Genomic DNA, 13,340 nt, shown 5'->3' with positions numbered 1-13,340 from the left:
CAATATTGATAATTTCTTGGTGAAGGAACAGAATATATCTTTAAAGAGTCTTTTGATAGGTTCAAAGGCACTTTGTCTCCAAACATACTGGATAGGTTAGTTAATGTCCATATGCTACTGACATTGCTGTTCTTCCTCTTCTAATGGTTTTTAATTGAAACTTGTGAAGAGTACACCCCCAAGGCGAGCTACTGGACCTATTTAAGTCAATGAAAAATCTTTAATTGACCTTTAGTAGAGTCTAGTTTTCCCTTATGAAGTGTGTCCTTAATTTACAAGTTTTGGAAATTTGGATATGACATGACTTTATGATGGCAAAGCTTATGATAGCAAATAATATATGCAGAGTGTGTAGCTGCAGCATCAAAGCTATGAAAATTTAACATGAGTAATCAATGTAATTTTATTTTTTGGGACAAAAGACATATTTGGCTTTAGCCCAGGAAATCCTTAATTGTGTACTTAATTTCATGCATGTGACTCTTCTGTTGGCTTAGAACAACTCCTACATTTAGACTTAAATACATAATTCACATTCTTAGGGATTTTAACTGTATGATGATAGCCCTGTCCTCATTACTATGTAATTCTTCAATCACCTGTGAATGATCAATACCTGATACTTTTGTGAACATTTTATGTGTTGCATGTATTTTGTAAATATTGAATGAAACTGATTTCCTCAGTTTTTTTGTAGAGCTAATGAAAGATTTATACATACAAAAAACTGCTTTAATAACAAGCAAAGTCCCTTTCTATGAACTTCTAATACTAAGATTATCGTAGCTACATTTACATTATTAGACACTAAACTTTAGCTTTTTGGATGATGAATGATGAACAATGAAAGGGGACAATGTTAAGCTTCCAAGTAAATTGTTTGGTATAAGGATAACAGTGGTTGTTGGTGGGTTAACTCTACAAAATGTTTAGGATTTTAGCACTGGAAAATCAGAACGATGCCATCACAGTGAAGGCTGTCTTTCACTTGCATTTCTTGAGTATCGCTTACCAAGATCCAATCAGTGAGAAATGCCTCTGCCCTATTTAAGGTGCAAACAACACCATATGCTGAAGTTAACAGCACAGATTTTATTTAATAATCAGTGTGAGGTAGAAAGAAAGAAGTGGAAAAGGCAGAGGGGAAAGAGAGATATAAAGTAGAAAATATTTGCCACCCATGAATCCAGCAGCATCCTGCTGGTCCTTAACCACCCTGGGATTCTTGGTAGTGGGGTTCTTAATGTCTTTCAAAACTCTTATACACTACTTATACAATTTAGCAAGCAAAGGAATTAATGCTTATTGGCTACACTGTTCTCTTATTCTATTAGTCATGTGATTATCTCACTTGTAATGATTGTAAAGTCTATGTCCTTAGTTTTTCTCTTCTTTTGAGTTGGGTTTCTTGGGTCAGTGGGCTGTGAGTCGGTGCTCATGATCTTCCCCTGCAGGAACTACCTTCTATCCAGATGAACATAATTTCAGCACAGTTGCTGAGCTGGCTTTCCTGGAGCCCATAAATTCTGCTTTCTTTGTTGTCATTATCAGTGATAGATTCTTCATCCCAAGCTTTGTTAACCTACCCCAAGAGATAACACTCAGACAATAGCACCATCTTAATCTTATCTCAAGCTCCTGTAGGGGTGGCTTAATTTACCATCCAAATTCCAGGTATCCACAGAGGTCTTTTTAGAGGGGCTCCAGTGATTATGGATGCTATCTATACCATAGCTTGGGGTGAGCTTTGTCTGACTGGTAATAAGCATATGAGCAGCTGCTTCTTTGCAGAGTTTACTGCAGTGTGAATTTTTTTCCGGATGCATTGTCCAGGATGTAGTACCCAATCTCACCTCTACCAGGCCTGGAGTCATTGCCATCCTGTCACTGATCTCACCTCCACCAGGCCTGGAGTCAGTGCCATCCTGTCACTGATCTCACCTCCACCAGGCCTGGAGTCAGTGCCATCCTGTCACTGATCTCACCTCCACCAGGCCTGGAGTCATTGCCATCCTGTCACTGATCTCACCTTCACCAGGCCTGGAGTCAGTGCCATCCTGTCACTCCCTTCTGTGCTTATCTCATCTCTTGGCAAAGTCCTTCCCCTTAACAGTGGCCTTAACAGTGCTTGAGACAGACAACTGTGATCTTTAAGGCATTACACAAGATACAACCAAATGAAGTGCTGTTTGATTTCATGTATTTTTGGGCTTCAGAGAGTTTTGTCACAAGACACATGAAATTAGTACTCTATTTCTAAGCCATTGGACTGACTGTTGAATGCCTTTGCCTTATCAAGTTTAAGAGTCCAGTTTAGCAGTTTGATGGTGAACTGGGCTATAAATATACAACTATATCTTTGTGAAAGATATATTCTGCCTCTAAAGATTCTTTTACTAAGTTTCTGTAATTGCTGCTTTTATCCATGAATGTCAGTGAGATTAGAGAAGAGTTTACACTTTCAGCTCAATGAAAGAAAAGATAGGCACTTGGTTTGAAGTCATCATATCTAAGTGGATGACTATGTAGTTTTCTCCTAGGGTGTTTCTTTTTCATATATATCCTACTGTGTTCAGCAGGTTAATAATGGATGTCAATCTATGGGAAACAATATATGTGATAGCCTACATTACTGAAGTGGTACAAATTTTCTCTGATGTCTCTTCTGAAATTTCTGGGCAAAAGCATAATTTGTAATCCATGGATAGACATTCCTTTGCATATCTTATCATGTATTGACTTTGATGGGTTGCAGTTTCTGCTATTTACATGTCACTGGAAATTATGGTATTTTAACACAATGTTGCACCTTTTAATGTGTTGATGCTAAGTAGTAGGCAATTCATGGTAAATAAGCATGCAACCTTATGTGCAAATCCCTTTCACAGCAAAAAAGCAGAAGAAAAATAAAACCACACCCATTAATCAAATAATAGTTCAGTTCAGGACACGTCCTCTTCTTTCAACTGGAGGTTTAACTGCCAGAGAGAAAAAGAGGAGGTGGACATCTAGAATGTTATCTGAAATAATTCTATGAACAAAATTATGAATATAAATGCTTCAGTTTGTCGAAGAAAAGTAACAGGAATGATTAAACATAAGTACCACAATAAGTCTGTTGAGGTAGCTAGACTATTAAATATGGCTATTTTTTAGAAATGGAACTTGCATAAAGTCTATGTAGTGATTGATTCAAAGTTGCATCATAAAGGAAAATAGTAAAAATTAATGTCAAACAGAAATGAATGATAACTTAAAAATTATATAGGACCCATGCTTGTTTGAAAATGAAATGTTGCAAAAGGTGTAAAAATCCATCAGTCCTTTAAGAAGAAATAAAATACAGAGTGTTTTCTTCAGAAAATATAATACACAGCTACCATAATTTCCAATGCATCATCTATCAAATGCATTTGTTGGTAACATATCATGAAGATATTAAATTAAAAACTCCATTAGGTTTCAACATACTCTAGAAAATGGACAGCTTTGTTAAATATAACCCTAAAAGTACAAGTACTGAGGGCCTGCAACATACACAATATAACTTGGCTCCAAGTGCTCTGTGGCACGCTGAGCCAAAATTTTTATTGATTGAGTAGATGGCCTTGTGTTTTGTTTGTACATTTTTATGGGAATACAAACTGCTGAAAGTGTATATTTTAATCTAACCAAGTATTAAACCAATCTATATACCACACTATTTGAAAAATGAAAGAAACAACTATATTTCTTAAAAAAAGTAATACTGCTATATTAAGATAGCTTGTAATATTTAATTCAATAAAGCAATTTCAGGGAAGACTAGTTGAAGAAATATAAATTTACCATCTAATCTTAATGTTATCAAGTTATTTCAGTGTGATGGGTGACTACATGTAAAAGTAAAGTGTTTAGGAACTTGAGTGAACAGTAAAGAAAGTATATTTTAACATGTATCTGCTACTCTGTATTTAGAGGTTGTGGCTTTTCTTCTTTGGGGGTGGTTTAAGAATATTTTGGGTGGTATTTAAGCTTGTGGGATATTATTTTAGTTCTGTACTTGCAAAATTTTTGGGAGGAGAGTTTGTTGAAATACATGTATCAGCAGTTTTAGTAAGTTATTCTGAGTTTAGAAAAACTTAAAATATTTGCTCAGGATTTGCAATTGTGGTAATAATTTAAAACCACAAAGTTATTTCAGTATAAAGATGGTGTCAGTTGTTTTCCATACTGTCCTGTTGCTACATTCTAGAAGAGTTGCTGTGCTTTCTGTTTTTCTGGAAAATAGATTCAGTATCTGGAAAATTTACAGGGTACGATGGAATGTTCATTGCTCTTAGTCAGTCCCCAAAATGGCAAAATGGTTGGAAAGTAAAAAGTGTAACAATAAAATGTGTTTGCCTGCTCTGAATCTGTGGTGAGACATATCCATGGTAATGACTCACCAGGACTGTTTTAAGACAGTAGTGGCGGGGGGAGATTTTGAAATGATGCCTTTTACTTCAGGAACTCTGAACCTCTATTTTGTTTTTGAAAGATAAACTTCATTGTTTAGTCCTGTATAATAGGATAGCTTCAGTAAACCTTCCTGAAAATATTTCTCAAGATGATAAAATTCTGCAGCTTATGAGGTTATAACTGGAAAAAAAGAAACAGCAAGCCAATAGCACCCAAAAAATCCCAAACCAAACAAGAAACCTACATCCTACAAAAAAACCCCAACAACAACAAAAACCCCCAACGCTACAAAAAAAAAAAAAAAACAAACCCAAAAAAACCCAAACCAACAAAAAAAACCACCCAAAAAACAGGACAAAAAAACTCCCACCAAAAAACCCTAAAAAAGCCTCCATCAAAAAGCCCCTAAAGAAACTAGGTATGTCACATCACTATGTTGTGAATATGAAGATTTTAAATACCAAGGGTTAAATTAAGATAAAAGCTTACCAGGATTGCAATAACAAGGAGCTGGGATAGATTATATAAAAAAAAACTTCAGGTCTTAATTCTTAATAATTAAAAAATAATTGTCAAGGATTCATAATATACTTTAGTACTTTATCATTTGTTCATATTTTATCTTTTGCTCACCTCGTGTTCTGCTCACCTTGGAAGTGATAAATGTGTTTGGTTAGAGGTTTTTTTTTTTTCTATATTCTAAGGTACCTTCAGGTAAAGGCCAAGGAAATTTTTTGCTGCTTTTTTTTCTGTATCATGATCTGTAGAGTTTGATTGTGGTGGTGACTGATGATTAGAACCTCAGAAATACAATTTCTATTCTATAATACTTTTTTTGTTAACATTTACACTCCTTTGACATTCACTTTAGCTAGCTGCATGGTTTTATGAACACGGGTAGAGTGCATAATTGATTCACTACACAGAGAACTCTATTCAACATATTAATTTCTTTAACAGGTATATTTTACATTTGTACTTAATCTTCATTGCATTTAGTGTTTGCTACATAAAAATAGAATTCTTTTGAAAATTATTTCAATAAAATATCTAGTGTACTTTATTATATATTTAGTTTGCAGTATGGAACATGAGTTTTTAAAGATATTTGAAAAATATCTGGACCTAATTATCTGTTGGCTTAAATTGATAGTTTCATTTTCTAATCATGTGCTAGTAATACACTCTCAGTGCACAGTAGAGTTATAGTGAAGGCAATCTTTGTAATTTTGATAGGAGTTATCAAATCTTTGATTTTGAGAATGGTAACTTATTAGTTATAAAAATTGTCTTTTATTACCTCAGAACCAACTAATTTTCTGGTTCCAGACCTGTCATCTAAACCTGTAGGGTTTTAAAGAATAAAAATTTCATCCAATCCTCTGATGCTGTTGGAAATTTGGGAGGGTAGGGATTTCTGAATTACTTTTTTTATAAAATGATGACTAAGAGACAAGGCTGGAAAATGTCTGAGTAAAAAAAATGAATTCTTATCTTTCTAAGTGCTTTTAGAGGAATAAAAATGCTTGATGAATGAAATGTCTTCTTGTATTTGCAAAAAGTAACTAAAATAAAGCACCACTTCTTTCTAGCTAAGTAACCTGAAACAGCTCACGTATGTGGATGTGTCGGCAAACAAGTTCCATTCTATTCCAATTTGCGTGCTCCGGATGTCTAATTTGCAGTGGTTGGATGTCAGCAGCAATAGCCTGAAAGATCTCCCGGAAGACATAGACAGGTAGTTTATATTTTAATTCAATGACAGGTATAGGAACTCTAAACTGAATTTATAAAGTAAAAAGCTTCCAAGGGACACTGTTGATAGAAAGTCACATTTGGAATACACATCAAGTATGTTTGCATAAAAATATTTCTGTTATTGATGGACTGGGTCTGAGAACAAAAGCTAATTTTACTACCTTGTTGGTGACAGTCAGTTAACAAAACATATTTTTTGCTGCTTTCATAATAATTTGTCATTTTATCTAGACATTGGTTTTTTGGGAAGTTCACCAGATATACTCTGCTCCAGTTCCAGCACAGGGAATTCACTATATGGAATTGGCAACTCTCAGGAGGGTAGATGGGGAGGAGAAAGTGAACTAAAGCATTTAAGTTACTCAAAGAGCCTGATAAACTTTGTTAATAAAGAAGAAAAATACTGGTAAAATTCAAAAACCACATTGACAATCCTCCCCTTCTACTCTGAAGGAAATACAAATGTATACACATATACTCAATCTCCCAGTTTAGATACTTTGAACGAGTTTTTTAAAAATCATTCTGATCCCTTTACTGGGACTTGCTAGCTGAGAAGCCACTTTTCTTATCCCTGAGCTTAACTACTCACTCTAGAGTGCTGCAGCAACTTGGTTTATGAAACTTTACCTAGCCTTAAGTGAAAAAAACCAGACATATTATCTAAAGTTTATTTAAAAAAATATTCAAGATTATTTATTTATCTGGGAAAAGAAATTCCTGAGGCAGAATAAACTTCACAGAAAACCCATTCACTCCTAACTTTTGCAAGGCCTTTTTTGCTGGGCAAAAAGACTTTTCTGGGACGTGGTGTAATCACAGATTATTCTGACAGCAGCACTCGTCTTAACTTGTGTTGATAATTCTCAACATACAACATAAGCTTGCTGTTTTTTCCCAAGGGATCTGACCAGAGATTTAACTAACTTCAAAGAGTTCCTAAGAAGATATTTTTCTTTTAAGGAAGGATACCCTCTCAAATTATAGACCTTTTTTCTCCCTGTAACCTATATTCCCTTAGCTTCAAATTATTCTCTTTCTACATTTTATCTTCTCCATTTTGTAGTGAGTTGTCAGATTTGATGCTAGAATATCATAATCAGACAATAAAAAATGTGATTTTCTTTGTTTGACTTTGGGCTCATGTGCATTCAGAAGACTAAAAAATGTCACGACAAACCCTGCACCAGTAAACTAATACTCTCATGATTTTAATGCCTGTGGTGTCAAAGAACCTCTGTGAATTATCATTGTCTGTAATACCATTACAACAATCTATGATTAATAAAGATGAGTTGACAGTAAACTGAAGCCTTACTTAATATTTTTACCTGAATTTAAACAAACCACACGGGCCTGATAAGAAAAGCCTACCAACAGTGTTTTAAGAATGGACTCTTCCAGTCAAATAAGACAAATATTTTTCATCTATTTGCTATGCTCTTTGCCTTCTACCCAATATAAAGAATAAAGGCACAGGCACAAATTTCTATTGTATTAGGAAAAGCCAGGGGAAATAAAACAAAAGTTCCTCCACAAAACACTGTCATTAAATTGATTTCATTGGGACAACTTGCAAGAATCTTTTGACGAGGAGCTGGTCTTTCTCCTGCTCCCCACAGTATTAATTACTACTGAAAAACAATACATGGAGATGTACTGCCTACCACAGACATACCTAATTCATAGAAACCAGCATATGGGCAGAAGTGTGACTTGCTGGCCTGTATTTTTCATTAGTTGCAGGATGCACATGGTGAGGCTTTATATCATGTTCTGTCCACATTTTCTATATGAAAGCACAGTAAATTTTGTAACCTTTTATCCTGAGCATGCTTCTGATTACTTGTCAGAGGTATGCTATAGTGCTGACCCGGTACTGGAGATTTCCATTAAAGTTGATGAAATTTTGTGAAAATAGTGTTTGAATGACTTTTTAAGACACAGATGTTCCATGCAATTGCTCCTGTTATACACAAGATCAAGTCAGTATTACTATCTTGGCTGGATGTTCCTGTTTGAAAGAAATATTTTACATCATCTCTGTCTTTGACATCTTTACAGGTTAGATGAATTGCAGACACTTCTCCTACAGAAAAACAAGTTGACTTATCTTCCACGAGCTCTTGTCAATATGCCAAAACTCAGCTTGCTAGTTGTCAGTGGGGATGACCTGGTTGAGATACCCACAGCCATCTGTGAGTCAACCACAGGTTTAAAGTAAGTAAAAGCGAGAAAGAAAAGGAAATATTCTTAAGAGGATAAGATAAGATACACCCAGAAGAAATGCTTTCAGCAGAATGTTTCTACAAATTCTGACACAATTTATATCAGAGTGGTAAAGGAGGCACTGAAAAGATTGAAAATTACAGAGGACCTGCATTTTCATGACTTTCATCTACCAGTTACCTCTATTGTGCATCTCTGTGTCTAAAGTGCTATTCCTGGGTAGACTGGGTCTAGCAGCTCTAACTCTGGAGTTGCAAAACTGTGCTTCAGATTGGGACCAGTAGCCTGGAATCTAGCTGCTGACAAGCTCCATGATGACAAAAGCATCTTGCTGGGAGAGGGAGATATGGCTAGGAAAATGTTGGGTAAGGTCACACGGGTTTAGTAGTTCCTTGCTGTAAAATACCATCTTATTGGTGCATGCAGGATAGGACTAAAAGACCTAAATTGTAGTCTGCAGTTACGGAGACATTGCATTTCTGCAGGCAATGTTCATGTTTTTATTATGGAACCATTTCAGATTGAATACTGGATCTGGCTCAGAGTGGAGTTAGCTGTGGGTGAAATTACCTTTCCTCTCTTAGAGCTAGTCCTTGCACTGGTAGCTAGAAAGGTGCTGATAACAAATGCATCAGTGTTTTTAGCAGCTGCTGAACAGCAGTGGCCCATCACAAGGCTGTCTCTGCAACTGTCCCCTAAGGAAGCACTGCAGGCTGAGGGTGAGCTGGAGGCTGCGAGGGGACACAGCCAGGACAGCTGGGGACACCAGCCAGAACAGTTGACTCCAATTGGCCAGTGGGATGTTTCATACCATATGGTGTCATGCTCAGCATATAAAGCTAAAAGAAGGGAGAGGGGTGGTGGATCATGTGTTATTGAATTTTTTGTCTTCCAAAGAAATCAGCTAGATATACTGAGTCTCTGCTTCCCAGGAAGTGGCTAGACATTACCTCTTGAAAAGTAGAGAGTAATGTTTTTGCTTTGCTTTCCTTTTCTTCTATGCATAGGTTTTATTTTTCTTATTAAGCTTATCTACAATTTTTGTATTTGCTATTGTCCCTTTATTTGCTATTCTGCCTAGTTGAAGAGAGAGGTGTTTGGTGAGTACCTGGGATCAGAAATTTGCAGCAATTCATTAGAATTTTAGAAAGCCATACGATTTGTTGGAACATGTGTTCTTTTGAAAGCAATGACTTTGAATTTTTTTCCTTCTTGGAGTAAAAATCAGAGATTTTTGGAATGATATGCACTTATTTGCACATGATATAAGTTGTTTATGTAACCACTTAGTTTTTCACATGCAAAACGTACCTTTACATTATTTTCAGTTACAAAGTAATGCATGTCCTGTCATGTATTGTAAAAGACGAGCAATGCAATAACTAAAAAATGGAGGCACATATTGCAGCTAAAAGATTCTGGGAAAATTCCAGATTGCTAGGAAATATTGCTAGGATTAAGTTCATATTGCTCATTAACAGATGGGGAAATTACAGTGTAGTCAGTCAGAACCTCTGTAATAAAGAACTATACCTGTTATTACAAAGAATGATTTATGTAGATAGATGGAAAAAAGATAAACCTGATCGTTTTTATATGGAAAGTGGATTATAGAGAAAGTTCAATTTGAAATCTGTATTTCTATAGTAGATGTATCCTAACTATGCCATAGTGCAAAATTGAGGTAATGTTTTTTACATTTCTGCTTCTGGCTCTGGTAGCAATTTCTAAACTGTCATTCATGATGGCCAGTGATGTTCAGCTGCCTGTACATACATTTGTGTGTTAATCTTTGTCTAGATTTGTAAGTCTCAAGGACAGTCCGGTTGAAACGATTGTATGTGAAGACACTGAAGAAATTATAGAAAATGAACGTGAACGTGAGCAAGTTGAGAAAGAGTTTATGAAGGCCTACATTGAAGACCTAAGGGAAAGGGGTATGTGTAAATATGCAGTAAGCTTTCTGCAAATGCAGACATATATTGTGACCGTTCATTTTTAAGAGGACAAGCAATGCACCCTTAAACTCTAGTTGTCTTTTATGGTATTAATAATGTGAATATAAATGCAGACATATATTGTGACAATTCATTTTTAAGAGGACAAGCAATACACCCTTAAACTGTAGTTGTCTTTTATGGTATTAAATAAGACTAATAGTGAAATGCCAAATCTGCTTTGCTAAAAGTTTTGACCCTAATTAACACCTTTGACATTGAAAAAATGCATACAAAATTAATTGCGTCGGTATATGCCTTAACCTCAACTGATTGATGGTGTACACAAAGAATATTCTCATTCTCTAGATTTACTTCTCTTGGGATTAGTATTAGTGATTTTGAATTTCTTAAGAACTGCTACTTCTCCACAAAAAGGGTAGTATATATATGAAAGCCTCATTGTATTGGTAGAATATTATTTGACAATATTATCTGCTTCAAGATACTATCTATTTAACCACTGTACAATTATAGCAAAATACCTGCTTTTATCTTTATTACATCTGAAATGTAAAGTTGCATCTGCAACTTTACATATTTCTTCATGTTGCTGTTCTGTTTTTTATTTACCACCATTGAGAAATCCTTGTTTTCTTGAGCATTCTTTAATAAGATTTGTGAGGGAAAAAGGGGAAATTTTCCTATGATACAGAATAAGCCATAGACTCATTTTAATTCCTTAATAGTTTGTGTGTAGAAAGTACTTTTTGTGGAATGGATCTTACAGTAGATTTTCATTCCTTGCATTTAATTTAAGTAGTCTATATAGTGGTCCTGCAAAACCTGTTGAAAGAGAAATATATAGAAAGAGTGTGACTTCATAATACTTTTCATGTTGTCATGCCAGACTTCTGTTCCTTAACATCTAGAAGTTGATCATATGAATATTCATTTTGTCTATTTCTAAATTGAAGCCTGCTATAAAAGGGCTGGACTCTGATAATGGTAAAAACAGTGGTTAAAATGGAGGGAAGAACACAATGGAGGAAAAAACTTTGGTCATAATTTGACTTTAGAGGCAGCCATAAAATATGTAGTGATGGAGTTGTATCTACAGTCTTAGGAAAAATGGAGGTATGACAGGCTGCCTGAAACCTTGCCTTGACCCTATTGAGCACAGGCCAAGTTTATGCTCTTCTGCGGCAAAGCAGCTCAGGGATACCTTTTTCTTCCTTCCTAGACAGAACTTACTTCCCTGCTCTTTATAAGGAGTTTGGATCATTAATAACTTCTGTATTTCCCATTTCGGAACTTTTGTGCTATAGATAATTCCAATTGCTGCTTTTGAAAAACAGACTGTAGAAGGAATATCTTCTATAAAATATGAACCAGCACAGAGATAATTCTTAGAGTACCTTTGAAAGAAGACCAAACCCAGCTGTTTCTGGCTAAGGACTTCATTTATTTGTGCTAGATTACATAGCTGAAGTCTGAGATTTATTTCTTTTTTCTCTTTTTGCAGAGTCTACTCCTTCCTACACTACAAAAGTAATGCTCAGTCTCCAGCTCTGAAGATAAAAAATCCCTAGATCTCTACTGAATATCTGAATAACTCTTTTTATCCACCTGAATAGTAAACACATGAAAATATACATGGTCAGAATGACATCAAAATCATATTGAATTATTTACTTGTTTCTGTAGACTTTTCAAGTAACTACAGATAAAATAAGGAGCAGTAGAACCTTCATAAGATGCTGTTTCACATTTTAAGTCAACATGTTTGTTTTCAACTTCCCCACAGCAGCCACTAATTTGCATATGGACCTGCTGAAAGTAAATATTCACTGTAATTAAGTATACACAGGCATAGATGAAGAATGAAGACATTGTATGTTGTAGCTGAAACAGTGAAACACAAAACGTGATCTTAGGAAGAGATTTGTTTTTATAAAAGGGGATACACTGATTTAGAAAATGAATGTGATCTATTGTTTTCTTAAGACCAAATACACATTTAAGTATTTAAATATTCAAATGAGAACACACCCTTGGTTTGCATTTATATTCTGTTCTGCAAGAAAATTGCTCTTGGAATTTTCAGTTTAGATAAGTTTCAACAACTTTACATATAGAAACTGTAGCACTTCTCTTTTTATTCAAGTGTACTTAAGCTCTAACCTGTTTTTGCAAATTCAAGTACCAATGTGAAATTTCTGTGGTAAGCAGTCTTACAGCATAGTAGTGTACTAAGTAAGACTTTAAGGCACTAAGCAGTGTCAGCTAATACTATCAGCAAAATGATGTTGCAGGTCTTATATTAATGGTTTCAGATCACAGGATTTTGTGGACATTTGTTGGAATTTTCCAAGTAGTGTAAGAATGAGTTTTCTGGTAAAACATTATTTTGCTTGCTATTTAATTATCTGTTTATATAAAATTATTTAAGTGTATATAGAGTAGAGTTGCAGAAACTTAGTTTTAAATGTATTTTGTTTAATAAAGCAAAATTTTTAATCTAAAAAACTTGTGACTTTGAGAATTGAGACTCAAATTAGACTCAAATTATAGATTTTAAATGGTCCTAAACTTATGAGTGCAGTTAGGTGGGACAATATTTGCATCTTCATTTTTTGTTATGGGTGATCTATTTTCAGTTTTGTGCAGTAGAATGTCACTTAAGTAGCTATATTTAAAACACAAAGCAATGAAGGATATGTTCCTCAGGCTTCCATTTAGAAAAAGAACTTCAGATGTTTTCATTTCAACATTGTAGCATTCAATCTTTTAAAAGAAAAAAAATTAAATAGTGGGTGTGTTATTTCCACTTACAGTCTTCTGCAGTTATATTACTATCAAAATGTAATGATACTCAAAATGGTGTCTAGGTGTTAATGCAGATTTAAGCAAGTTCTGATCCAGAGGTAAGTTTAAAAAAGTTAGAAAAATTGGCATTGATCTGAAGCAGAATAA

At 34.8% G+C, this 13,340-nt stretch overlaps 1 protein-coding gene across 2 annotated transcripts in view; it reads left to right on the top strand.

Annotated features, from left to right (window-relative positions):
* Positions 1-12,893, top strand: part of LRRC2 (leucine rich repeat containing 2) — a 76,929-nt gene extending 64,036 nt beyond the window's left edge. For both annotated transcript variants that reach the window (XM_059492122.1, XM_059492123.1), the window contains exons 6-9: positions 6,033-6,178; positions 8,263-8,418; positions 10,228-10,364; positions 11,890-12,893. In XM_059492122.1, coding sequence (XP_059348105.1) covers positions 6,033-6,178; positions 8,263-8,418; positions 10,228-10,364; positions 11,890-11,939 — 489 coding nt within the window. In that variant the 3' untranslated portion in view covers positions 11,940-12,893. The remainder of the gene's footprint in view (positions 1-6,032; positions 6,179-8,262; positions 8,419-10,227; positions 10,365-11,889) is intronic.
* Positions 12,894-13,340: the final 447 nt, after the last annotated feature.

The sequence above is a fragment of the Ammospiza nelsoni genome, chromosome Z (genome assembly GCF_027579445.1).
Source record: "Ammospiza nelsoni isolate bAmmNel1 chromosome Z, bAmmNel1.pri, whole genome shotgun sequence".
Classification (NCBI taxonomy): Eukaryota; Metazoa; Chordata; class Aves; order Passeriformes; family Passerellidae; genus Ammospiza; species Ammospiza nelsoni.
This window is presented reverse-complemented; position numbering and strand designations above follow the sequence as displayed.